The following is a 14,268-nucleotide window of genomic DNA, read 5'->3' as shown; positions in this document are numbered from 1 at the left end:
GTATTATAGTGGTTATATTCTTGTACATAGGGGCAGTATTATAGTAGTTATATTCTTGTACATAGGAGCAGTATTATAGTAGTTATATTCTTGTACATAGGGGCAATATTATAGTAGTTATATTCTTGTACATAGGAGCAGTATTATAGTAGTTGTATTCTTGTACATAGGAACAGTATTATAGTAGTTATATTCTTATACATAGGGGGCAGTATTATGGTAGTTATATTCTTGTACATAGAAGCAGTATTATAGTAGTTATATTCTTATACATAGGAGGCAGTATTATAGTAGTTATATTCTTGTACATAGGAACAGTATTATAGCAGTTATAGTCTTATGCATAAAGGGTAGCATTATAGTAATTATATTCTTGTACATAGGAGCTGTTATATAGTAGTTATATTCTTGTACATAGGGGCAGTATTATAGTAGTTATATTCTTGTGCATAGGGACAGTATTATAGTAGTTATATTCTTGTACATAGGGACAGTATTATAGTAGTTATATTCTTGTACATAGGAGAGCAGTATTATAGTAGTTATATTCTTGTACATAGGAACAGTATTATAGCAGTTATAGTCTTATGCATAAAGGGTAGCATTATAGTAATTATATTCTTGTACATAGGAGCAGTATTATAGTAGTTATATTCTTGTACATTGGGGCAGTATTATAGTAGCTATATTCTTGTACATAGAAGCAGTATTATAGTAGTTATATTCTTGTACATAGGAGCAGTATTATAGTAGTTATATTCTTGTACATAGGAGACAGTATTATAGTAATTATATTCTTGTACATAGGGGCAGTATTATAGTAGTTATATTCTTGTACATTGGAACAGTATTATAGTAGTTATATTCTTGTACATAGGAGCAGTATTATAGTAGTTATAATCTTGTACATAGGGGCAGTATTATAGTAGTTATATTCTTGTACATAGGGGCAGTATTATAGTAGTTATATTAATGTTCATAGGAGCAGTATTGTAGTATATTCTTGTACATAGGGGCAGTATTATAGTAGTTATATTCTTGTCCATGGGGGCAGTATTATAGTAGTTATATTCTTGTACATAGGAAGCAGTATTATAGTAGTTATATCAATGTACATAGGGGGCAGTATTATAGTATATTCTTGTACATAGGGGCAGTATTATAGTAGTTATATTCTTGTACATAGGAGGCAGTATTATAGTAGTTATATTCTTGTACATAGGAGGCAGTATTATAGTAGCTATATTCTTGTACATAGGGAGCAGTATTATAGTAGTTATATTCTTGTACATAGGGGCAGTATTATAGTAGTTATATTCTTGTACATAGGGAGCAGTATTATAGTAGTTATATTCTTATGCATAGGGGGCAGTATTCTAGTAATTATATTCTTGTACATAGGGGCAGTATTATAGTAGTTATATTCTTGTACATAGGGAGCTGTTATATAGTAGTTATATTCTTGTACATAGGGGCAGTATTATAGTAGTTATATTCTTGTGCATAGGGACAGTATTATAGTAGTTATATTCTTGTACATAGGGACAGTATTATAGTAGTTATATTCTTGTACATAGGAGAGCAGTAGTATAGTAGTTATATTCTTGTACATAGGGAGCAGTATTATAGTAGTTATATTCTTATGCATAGGGGGCAGTATTCTAGTAATTATATTCTTGTACATAGGGGCAGTATTATAGTAGTTATATTCTTGTACATAGGGAGCTGTTATATAGTAGTTATATTCTTGTACATAGGGGCAGTATTATAGTAGTTATACTCTTGTGCATAGGGACAGTATTATAGTAGTTATATTCTTGTACATAGGGACAGTATTATAGTAGTTATATTCTTGCACATAGGAGAGCAGTAGTATAGTAGTTATATTCTTGTACATAGGAGCAGTAGTATAGTAGTTATATTCTTGTACATAGGAGCAGTATTATAGTAGTTATATTCTTGTACATTGGGGCAGTATTATAGTAGCTATATTCTTGTACATAGGGGCAGTATTATAGTAGTTATATTCTTGTATATAATGGCAGTATTATAGTAGTTATATTCTTGTACATAGGGACAGTATTATAGTAGTTATATTCTTGTATAAAGGGCAGTATTATAGTAGCTATATTCTTGTACATAGGAGCAGTATTATAGTAGTTATATTCTTGTACATAGGAGCAGTATTATAGTAGTTATATTCTTGTACATAGGAGCAGTATTATAATAGTTATATTCTTGTACATTGGGGCAGTATTATAGTAGCTATATTCTTGTACATAGGGGCAGTATTATAGTAGTTATATTCTTGTATATAATGGCAGTATTATAGTAGTTATATTCTTGTACATAGGGACAGTATTATAGTAGTTATATTCTTGTATAAAGGGCAGTATTATAGTAGTTATATTCTTGTACATAGGGGCAGTATTATAGTAGTTATATTCTTGTACATTGGAACAGTATTATAGTAGTTATATTCTTGTACATAGGAGCAGTATTATAGTAGTTATATTCTTGTACATAGGGGCAGTATTATAGTAGTTATATTCTTGTACATAGGGGCAGTATTATAGTAGTTATATTAATGTACATAGGAGCAGTATTGTAGTATATTCTTGTACATAGGGGCAGAATAGTAGTTATATTCTTGTCCATGGGGGCAGTATTATAGTAGTTATATTCTTGTACATAGGGAGCAGTATTATAGTAGTTATATCAATGTACATAGGGGGCAGTATTATAGTATATTCTTGTACATAGGGGCAGTATTATAGTAGTTATATCCTTGTACATAGGAGGCAGTATTATAGTAGTTATATTCTTGTACATAGGAGGCAGTATTATAGTAGCTATATTCTTGTACATAGGGAGCAGTATTATAGTAGTTATATTCTTATGCATAGGGGGCAGTATTCTAGTAATTATATTCTTTAAATAGGAGCTGTTATATAGTAGTTTTATTCTTGTACATAGGGGCAGTATTATAGTAGTTATATTCTTGTGCATAGGGACAGTATTATAGTAGTTATATTCTTGTACATAGGGACAGTATTATAGTAGTTATATTCTTGTACATAGGAGAGCAGTATTATAGTAGTTATAATCTTGTACATAGGAGCAGTATTATAGTAGTTATATTTTTGAACATAGGGAGCTGTATTACAGTAGTTATATTCTAGTACATATGGGGCAGTATTATAGTAGTTATATTCTTGTACATAGGAGCAGTATTATAGCAGTTATATTCTTGTACATAGGGGACAGTATTATAGTAGTTATATTCTTGCACATAAGGGACAATATTATAGCATTTATATTCCTGTACATAGGAGCAGTATTATATTAGTTATATTCCTTTACATAGGAGGCAGTATTACAGTAGTTATATTCTTGTACATAGGGACAGTATTATAGTAGTTATATTCTTGCACATAGGGGAGTAGTATTATAGTGGTTATATTCTTGTACATAGGAGCAGTTATATAGTAGTTATATTCTTCTACATAGGGGCAGTATTATAGTAGTTATATTCTTGTACATAGGAGCAGTATTATAGTAGTTATATTCTTGTACATAGGGGCAATATTATAGTAGTTATATTCTTGTACATAGGAGCAGTATTATAGTAGTTGTATTCTTGTACATAGGAACAGTATTATAGTAGTTATATTCTTATACATAGGGGGCAGTATTATGGTAGTTATATTCTTGTACATAGAAGCAGTATTATAGTAGTTATATTCTTATACATAGGAGGCAGTATTATAGTAGTTATAATCTTGTACATAGGAACAGTATTATAGCAGTTATAGTCTTATGCATAAAGGGTAGCATTATAGTAATTATATTCTTGTACATAGGAGCTGTTATATAGTAGTTATATTCTTGTACATAGGGGCAGTATTATAGTAGTTATATTCTTGTGCATAGGGACAGTATTATAGTAGTTATATTCTTGTACATAGGGACAGTATTAAAGTAGTTATATTCTTGTACATAGGAGAGCAGTATTATAGTAGTTATATTCTTGTACATAGGAACAGTATTATAGCAGTTATAGTCTTATGCATAAAGGGTAGCATTATAGTAATTATATTCTTGTACATAAGAGCAGTATTATAGTAGTTATATTCTTGTACATTGGGGCAGTATTATAGTAGCTATATTCTTGTACATAGAAGCAGTATTATAGTAGTTATATTCTTGTACATAGGAGCAGTATTATAGTAGTTATATTCTTGTACATAGGAGACAGTATTATAGTAATTATATACTTGTACATAGGGGCAGTATTATAGTAGTTATATTCTTGTACATTGGAACAGTATTATAGTAGTTATATTCTTGTACATAGGAGCAGTATTATAGTAGTTATATTCTTGTACATAGGGGCAGTATTATAGTAGTTATATTCTTGTACATAGGGGCAGTATTATAGTAGTTATATTAATGTACATAGGAGCAGTATTGTAGTATATTCTTGTACATAGGGGCAGTATTATAGTAGTTATATTCTTGTCCATGGGGGCAGTATTATAGTAGTTATATTCTTGTACATAGGGAGCAGTATTATAGTAGTTATATCAATGTACATAGGGGGCAGTATTATAGTATATTCTTGTACATAGGGGCAGTATTATAGTAGTTATATTCTTGTACATAGGAGGCAGTATTATAGTAGTTATATTCTTGTACATAGGAGGCAGTATTATAGTAGCTATATTCTTGTACATAGGAGGCAGTATTATAGTAGTTATATTCTTGTACATAGGGGCAGTATTATAGTAGTTATATTCTTGTACATAGGGAGCAGTATTATAGTAGTTATATTCTTATGCATAGGGGGCAGTATTCTAGTAATTATATTCTTGTACATAGGGGCAGTATTATAGTAGTTATATTCTTGTACATAGGGAGCTGTTATATAGTAGTTATATTCTTGTACATAGGGGCAGTATTATAGTAGTTATATTCTTGTGCATAGGGACAGTATTATAGTAGTTATATTCTTGTACATAGGGACAGTATTATAGTAGTTATATTCTTGTACATAGGAGAGCAGTAGTATAGTAGTTATATTCTTGTACATAGGGAGCAGTATTATAGTAGTTATAGTCTTATGCATAGGGGGCAGTATTCTAGTAATTATATTCTTGTACATAGGGGCAGTATTATAGTAGTTATATTCTTGTACATAGGGAGCTGTTATATAGTAGTTATATTCTTGTACATAGGGGCAGTATTATAGTAGTTATATTCTTGTGCATAGGGACAGTATTATAGTAGTTATATTCTTGTACATAGGGACAGTATTATAGTAGTTATATTCTTGTACATAGGAGAGCAGTAGTATAGTAGTTATATTCTTGTACATAGGCGCAGTATTATAGTAGTTATATTCTTGTACATAGGAGCAGTATTATAGTAGTTATATTCTTGTACATTGGGGCAGTATTATAGTAGCTATATTCTTGTACATAGGGGCAGTATTATAGTAGTTATATTCTTGTATATAATGGCAGTATTATAGTAGTTATATTCTTGTACATAGGGACAGTATTATAGTAGTTATATTCTTGTATAAAGGGCAGTATTATAGTAGTTATATTCTTGTACATAGGAGCAGTATTATAGTAGCTATATTCTTGTACATAGGAGCAGTATTATAGTAGTTATATTCTTGTACATAGGAGCAGTATTATAATAGTTATATTCTTGTACATTGGGGCAGTATTATAGTAGCTATATTCTTGTACATAGGGGCAGTATTATAGTAGTTATATTCTTGTATATAATGGCAGTATTATAGTAGTTATATTCTTGTACATAGGGACAGTATTATAGTAGTTATATTCTTGTATAAAGGGCAGTATTATAGTAGTTATATTCTTGTACATAGGAGCAGTATTATAGTAGTTATATTCTTGTACATAGGAGACAGTATTATAGTAGTTATATTCTTGTACATAGGGGGCAGTATTATAGTAGTTATATTCTTGTACATAGGAGCAGTATTATAGTAGTTATATTCTTGTACATAGGAGACAGTATTATAGTAGTTATATTCTTGTACATAGGGGCAGCATTATAGTAGTTATATTCTTGTACATTGGAACAGTATTATAGTAGTTATATTCTTGTACATAGGAGCAGTATTATAGTAGTTATATTCTTGTACATAGGGGCAGTATTATAGTAGTTATATTCTTGTACATAGGGGGCAGTATTATAGTAGTTATATCCTTGTACATAGGAGGCAGTATTATAGTAGTTATATTCTTGTACATAGGAGGCAGTATTATAGTAGCTATATTCTTGTACATAGGGAGCAGTATTATAGTAGTTTTATTCTTGTACATAGGGGCAGTATTATAGTAGTTATATTCTTGTACATAGGGAGCAGTATTATAGTAGTTATATTCTTGTACATAGGGACAGTATTATAGTAGTTATATTCTTGTATAAAGGGCAGTATTATAGTAGTTATATTCTTGTACATAGGAGCAGTATTATAGTAGCTATATTCTTGTACATAGGAGCAGTATTATAGTAGTTATATTCTTGTACATAGGAGCAGTATTATAATAGTTATATTCTTGTACATTGGGGCAGTATTATAGTAGCTATATTCTTGTACATAGGGGCAGTATTATAGTAGTTATATTCTTGTATATAATGGCAGTATTATAGTAGTTATATTCTTGTACATAGGGACAGTATTATAGTAGTTATATTCTTGTATAAAGGGCAGTATTATCGTAGTTATATTCTTGTACATAGGAGCAGTATTATAGTAGTTATATTCTTGTACATAGGAGACAGTATTATAGTAGTTATATTCTTGTACATAGGGGGCAGTATTATAGTAGTTATATTCTTGTACATAGGAGCAGTATTATAGTAGTTATATTCTTGTACATAGGAGACAGTATTATAGTAGTTATATTCTTGTACATAGGGGCAGCATTATAGTAGTTATATTCTTGTACATTGGAACAGTATTATAGTAGTTATATTCTTGTACATAGGAGCAGTATTATAGTAGTTATATTCTTGTACATAGGGGCAGTATTATAGTAGTTATATTCTTGTACATAGGGGGCAGTATTATAGTAGTTATATCCTTGTACATAGGAGGCAGTATTATAGTAGTTATATTCTTGTACATAGGAGGCAGTATTATATTAGCTATATTCTTGTACATAGGGAGCAGTATTATAGTAGTTTTATTCTTGTACATAGGGGCAGTATTACAGTAGTTATATTCTTGTACATAGGGAGCAGTATTATAGTAGTTATATTCTTATGCATAGGGGGCAGTATTCTAGTAATTATATTCTTTAAATAGGAGCTGTTATATAGTAGTTTTATTCTTGTACATAGGGGCAGTATTATAGTAGTTATATTCTTGTGCATAGGGACAGTATTATAGTAGTTATATTCTTGTACATAGGGACAGTATTATAGTAGTTATATTCTTGTACATAGGAGAGCAGTATTATAGTAGTTATAATCTTGTACATAGGAGCAGTATTATAGTAGTTATATTTTTGAACATAGGGAGCTGTATTACAGTAGTTATATTCTAGTACATATGGGGCAGTATTATAGTAGTTATATTCTTGTACATAGGAGCAGTATTATAGCAGTTATATTCTTGTACATATGGGGCAGTATTATAGTTGTTATATTCTTGTACATAGGAGCAGTATTATAGCATTTATATTCCTGTACATAGGAGCAGTATTATATTAGTTATATTCCTTTACATAGGAGGCAGTATTACCGTAGTTATATTCTTGTACATAGGGACAGTATTATAGTAGTTATATTCTTGCACATAGGGGAGTAGTATTATAGTGGTTATATTCTTGTACATAGGAGCAGTTATATAGTAGATATATTCTTGTACATAGGGGCAGTATTATAGTAGTTATATTCTTGTACATAGGAGCAGTATTATAGTAGTTATATTCTTGTACATAGGGGCAATATTATAGTAGTTATATTCTTGTACATAGGAGCAGTATTATAGTAGTTGTATTCTTGTACATAGGAACAGTATTATAGTAGTTATATTCTTATACATAGGGGGCAGTATTATGGTAGTTATATTCTTGTACATAGAAGCAGTATTATAGTAGTTATATTCTTATACATAGGAGGCAGTATTATAGTAGTTATATTCTTGTACATAGGAACAGTATTATAGCAGTTATAGTCTTATGCATAAAGGGTAGCATTATAGTAATTATATTCTTGTACATAGGAGCTGTTATATAGTAGTTATATTTTTGTACATAGGGGCAGTATTATAGTAGTTATATTCTTGTGCATAGGGACAGTATTATAGTAGTTATATTCTTGTACATAGGGACAGTATTATAGTAGTTATATTCTTGTACATAGGAGAGCAGTATTATAGTAGTTATATTCTTGTACATAGGAACAGTATTATAGCAGTTATAGTCTTATGCATAAAGGGTAGCATTATAGTAATTATATTCTTGTACATAGGAGCAGTATTATAGTAGTTATATTCTTGTACATTGGGGCAGTATTATAGTAGCTATATTCGTGTACATAGAAGCAGTATTATAGTAGTTATATTCTTGTACATAGGAGCAGTATTATAGTAGTTATATTCTTGTACATAGGAGACAATATTATAGTAATTATATTCTTGTACATAGGGGCAGTATTATAGTAGTTATATTCTTGTACATTGGAACAGTATTATAGTAGTTATATTCTTATACATAGGAGCAGTAATATAGTAGTTATATTCTTGTACATAGGGGCAGTATTATAGTAGTTATATTCTTGTACATAGGGGCAGTATTATAGTAGTTATATTAATGTACATAGGAGCAGTATTGTAGTATATTCTTGTACATAGGGGCAGTATTATAGTAGTTATATTCTTGTCCATGGGGGCAGTATTATAGTAGTTATATTCTTGTACATAGGGAGCAGTATTATAGTAGTTATATCAATGTACATAGGGGGCAGTATTATAGTATATTCTTGTACATAGGGGCAGTATTATAGTAGTTATATTCTTGTACATAGGAGGCAGTATTCTAGTAGTTATATTCTTGTACATAGGAGGCAGTATTATAGTATCTATATTCTTGTACATAGGGAGCAGTATTATAGTAGTTATATTCTTGTACATAGGGGCAGTATTCTAGTAGTTATATTCTTGTACATAGGGAGCAGTATTATAGTAGTTATATTCTTATGCATAGGGGGCAGTATTCTAGTAATTATATTCTTGTACATAGGGGCAGTATTATAGTAGTTATATTCTTGTACATAGGGAGCTGTTATATAGTAGTTATATTCTTGTACATAGGGGCAGTATTATAGTAGTTATATTCTTGTGCATAGGGACAGTATTATAGTAGTTATATTCTTGTACATAGGGACAGTATTATAGTAGTTATATTCTTGTACATAGGAGAGCAGTAGTATAGTAGTTATATTCTTGTACATAGGAGCAGTATTATAGTAGTTATATTCTTGTACATAGGAGCAGTATTATAGTAGTTATATTCTTGTACATTGGGGCAGTATTATAGTAGCTATATTCTTGTACAAAGGGGCAGTATTATAGTAGTTATATTCTTGTATATAATGGCAGTATTATAGTAGTTATATTCTTGTACATAGGGACAGTATTATAGTAGTTATATTCTTGTATAAAGGGCAGTATTATAGTAGTTATATTCTTGTACATAGGAGCAGTATTATAGTAGTTATATTCTTGTACATAGGAGCAGTATTATAGTAGTTATATTCTTGTACATAGGAGCAGTATTATAATAGTTATATTCTTGTACATTGGGGCAGTATTATAGCAGCTATATTCTTGTACATAGGGGCAGTATTATAGTAGTTATATTCTTGTATATAATGGCAGTATTATAGTAGTTATATTCTTGTACATAGGGACAGTATTATAGTAGTTATATTCTTGTATAAAGGGCAGTATTATAGTAGTTATATTCTTGTACATAGGAGCAGTATTATAGTAGTTATATTCTTGTACATAGGAGACAGTATTATAGTAGTTATATTCTTGTACATAGGGGCAGTATTATAGTAGTTATATTCTTGTACATTGGAACAGTATTATAGTAGTTATATTCTTGTACATAGGAGCAGTATTATAGTAGTTATATTCTTGTACATAGGGGCAGTATTATAGTAGTTATATTCTTGTACATAGGGGCAGTATTATAGTAGTTATATTAATGTACATAGGAGCAGTATTGTAGTATATTCTTCTACATAGGGGCAGTATTATAGTAATTATATTCTTGTCCATAGGGGGCAGTATTATAGTAGTTATATTCTTGTACATAGGGAGCAGTATTATAGTAGTTATATTCTTGTACATAGGAGGCAGTATTATAGTAGTTATATTCTTGTACATAGGAGGCAGTATTATAGTAGCTATATTCTTGTACATAGGGAGCAGTATTATAGTAGTTATATTCTTGTACATAGGAGGCAGTATTATAGTAGTTATATTCTTGTACATAGGGGCAGTATTATAGTAGTTATATTCTTGTACATAGGGAGCAGTATTATAGTAGTTATATTCTTATGCATAGGGGACAGTATTATAGTAGTTATATTCTTGTACATAGGGGCAGTATTATAGTAGTTATATTCTTGTACATAGGGAGCAGTATTATAGTAGTTATATTCTTATGCATAGGGGGCAGTATTCTAGTAATTATATTCTTTAAATAGGGGGTAGTATTATTGCAGTTATATTCTTGTAGTAGGGGGCCGTATTATTGAGAGTATATTATTGTACTTAGGGGGCAATATTAAAACCGTTATAGTACTATACACATCGAGAAGTGTTATGGTTATTGTTAGTCTTTAGTTCTCTTCTTTCCCTTCCTTGGCAGCTCATATACAGAAAGTTATCCCCTTAGTGACCAATAGACGTCTTTTTACTGACCTGCGATATAAGAGACTATCATTCCCCGACAGGTAACAATCCTGTAGCTGTCACCTGTACATTATAACTGACAACGTTTAAACCCTTAGATTCTGCTGTCAATAGTGACTACAGAATCTAAATAGTTAACAGAGTGTGGGGGCTCCCTCTTTAACCTCATCGGCACCCTGAGATCTTGATCGTGTGGTCCTGAATGGCCAAATAACGGCCTTAGAGTCTGCTGGATATAGCAGCCTGTTCAGAAGTTATCAAAATTTAGGTGGTAAAAATAAACTTTGTCATTTTTGTCATGCCACTTTCCATTATTTTCTGAAAAGAACCAGAAGAGTTAATGAACTACCTGAAAGCAGTTTTAAATACGTTGAGGGGTGCTGTTTTTAAAATGGTATGACTTTGGGGTGGTTTCCAACATATAGGATCCCTAAAGTCACTTCAAAACTGAACTGGTCCCTATAAAAATAAGTTTTGTAAATTTCCTTGAAAAAATGAAAAGTTACTGCTACATTTTTAAACCTTCTAAAATGTTAACAAAATAAATCAACACTTTACAAATGGTGCTGATGTAAAGTAGACGTGAGGGAAATGTTATTTATTAATGTTTTTGTGTGGTATGACTATTATGATTAAAGGGATAGTCATTCAAAGTTTGAAAATTGCAATTTTTAAAACATTTTTGACAAATTTCTGATATTTTTATAAATAAACACAAAACATATTAACTTAAATTTACCATTATTATAAAGTATCATGTGTCACACAAAAAACAATCTCAAAATCAATGGGATACGATGAAGTATTCCAGAGTTATTACTACATAAAGTGACACTGGTCAGATTTAAAAAAATTGGTCCGGGCACTAAGGGGTTACTCAGCAGACGTTCACAATTTGGACTATAGCAAACTCCTCCCAGAATATTAAATCTGATCTCTATATTGAAACATGATTTGTTGGTGGCATTCAAAAGTAAAGATATTTAATAAAAGGTTTTGCAAATAATCTTTAAAATGTACAAGTATCAGATCAATGAATTTTGCATCATTAATCATTTTAGCGCTGACTGTATTTGCTCTTAATTGGCATTACATGACTAATGTTTATATAACTAACAGGCAAAGCTTTAAAAACTATAAATCCTCATATACTAAAAAAATTATATGGAAACAGAGGAGCAAATTATGCCTTCAAATTTCTACTTACCATCTCCTTTTACTCTTAGGTCTCTTTGGAGGAAGTTAAGCCCAGAACTTCCAGCATCCAAACCATTGCACCTCAAGGTCTGATCAATACTGTCTTCGGAAGTTGGACATGCTTGGTTAGTACTAGCTGCGGCCTTTGAAGCTGTTACCTTAGTATCCACATTGTCACTTGTGCAACCCTCACAAGTACGACTCATGCAGTGCAAAAATGACATGGGTGGAAGGCTGTGACTGCGAAATTCCCCATGTTCATAAACTCTACCACCATCACGATGATACTCTGGAATAGGCGAGAACTCCAGTGAAGAATCTCCACTGGATTTTAAAGGTGGGCTGGATCCATTCTTTTGCTCTTTTCTTCTGCTTTTGGCTAGTTCCAAAAATGATGTAACCCTCTTTGGAGATGAGTCCTGGGTATGTACTACTTGACCTTCACTTAATTTTACAGGACAACTCATCATTCGTTCCAAAGAACCTAGGCGATTGGAAGGACTCTTGTCCAAGCTGCGGTCATAACTTCGTGAACGTTGTCTACCTGTATTAAAGTTCGGTGGTGACACATTGACATAGACTTGTCCCTCAATTGTGTCCGACTTGGATCTTTCTATGAGGGGTTTAGGCTCATTTGTGTCTGAACTGCTCTCTGGCTGTTGGAACAGGAAATACTCTGTTGGCTGTATTGGACTCCCCTTGGTATGGTCATCTGAACAACTGGTAATTGAAGATCCTGGGGGACTCGGAGAAGACTGAGATGACAAGTCACACGTAACCAATTTATAATAATTTTGAGTAGCCACTACAAGTCTTGCCTGGCTTTGGAAACAAGAAGTTAGTTCTGAACTCTCTCCATTACACTGCACTGAGTCACAGTTAAGATGATATGAGTTACAGTTGGCATCCAGCTCAGGAGAAGATGAGTGATGGTGGCAACCACATGGCTTGCCCGAAGCTTCGTGAACATGTGATTCACAAGACATCTTAGATTCTGTGGGTGAACTCTGCAGATCAAGGTAGAAAGCACCTGTGTCTGGGTGACTGCAAAATGAAGAGTCACATGAGAGAGTGCCAGAATTTAGATTCGACCTGGGTTGTCCATTCATCTTGTTATACAAGGTACTGAAGTTAACAAGGATCCCATCTGAGCTATTGCAGGAGGAGTCACTCACGTAGCTCACCTGCTGGTCCATTTCTGACTGGCTTGAGGCACTGTAACACCTGCAGTGCCTCAGTGATTCTGAACCATTACAAGTACACTCTCTGCTTTGGATAAAATCCTGGTTTCCTAAATCTGAGCTCTGATTCCAATCCAGAGTAAAGCTAGGACCACCATGAAGATTCCAAGACTGATCCTCGATGATCGATGAACCTGGGTTGCCATTTGTGTTCTTCTGCAAATCATCAGGTGAAGTCTTCTCTTCTTGTCCATCAAGAAGTCCCGGCCGTCCCGTCAAAATCCATGGCTTCACAACAGGTGGATTATCATGGAGGTGGAATGGGGGCAATGACAGATCTTGAAATTGAAATCCTGTTTTTGCTCCACCTAAAGTGCTATGGAGATGGAAAGACTTTTCTCCCTCACTTCCACTTGATGTGTTACTTTCATCTTCATCGTTTGGAAGGAATGGGTTATGTCGCTTTCTAGTGACTGGTCCTTGCCAATCTTCTTCCTTTTTGCCCCTTTCTTTTTCCGACGGTTCAGATGTTTGGATTAAACTGCTGTAGACCAATGAGTCAGCCTGTGATAGGTCCCGTTCTGGTAGAGAAGTAGTTCTAGTAATGCCAAGGTCATTCTTGCTGTATGAATGGGATCTGTTGGAGGGTGGACAGCATTGCCTATCTGGTACTTGGCAGTGCACCAGTGGGATATGATGCACTATTAAGGTTTCTCCAGCTAGTTTGGGTGGGCTATCCATAATGACACCAGTCTTCTTTTAGGGCATTGGGTACTCTCACCGACTGGAGGTTGGAGAAAGGTCGTACATATTAAATGTGAAGACACCTGAAATTAGAAAAGAAATAAATTAGCATTACTGATCATTATCCAATAAGATTTAATCTCTGGGACTCAGCATCAGCATATACATTAT

The 14,268-nt window shown here is 32.4% G+C and overlaps 1 protein-coding gene across 6 annotated transcripts in view; it reads right to left on the bottom strand.

Moving 5' to 3' along the window:
* RUSC2 (RUN and SH3 domain containing 2) overlaps window positions 1–14,268 on the bottom strand; it is a 132,143-nt gene that overhangs the window by 71,425 nt on the left and 46,450 nt on the right. For all 6 annotated transcript variants that reach the window (XM_073680392.1, XM_073680391.1, XM_073680389.1 and 3 more), the window contains exon 2: window positions 12,183–14,180. In XM_073680392.1, the coding sequence (XP_073536493.1) occupies window positions 12,183–14,094 (1,912 nt within the window). In that variant the 5' untranslated portion in view covers window positions 14,095–14,180. The remainder of the gene's footprint in view (window positions 1–12,182; window positions 14,181–14,268) is intronic.

This window comes from Phyllobates terribilis, unplaced genomic scaffold (genome assembly GCF_046119375.1).
Source record: "Phyllobates terribilis strain yellow unplaced genomic scaffold, ASM4611937v1 Scaffold_1__5_contigs__length_1240528914, whole genome shotgun sequence".
Lineage (NCBI taxonomy): Eukaryota > Metazoa > Chordata > Amphibia > Anura > Dendrobatidae > Phyllobates > Phyllobates terribilis.
The sequence above is the reverse complement of the archived record's forward strand: the minus strand, read 5'-3'. Positions and strand labels throughout refer to the sequence as shown.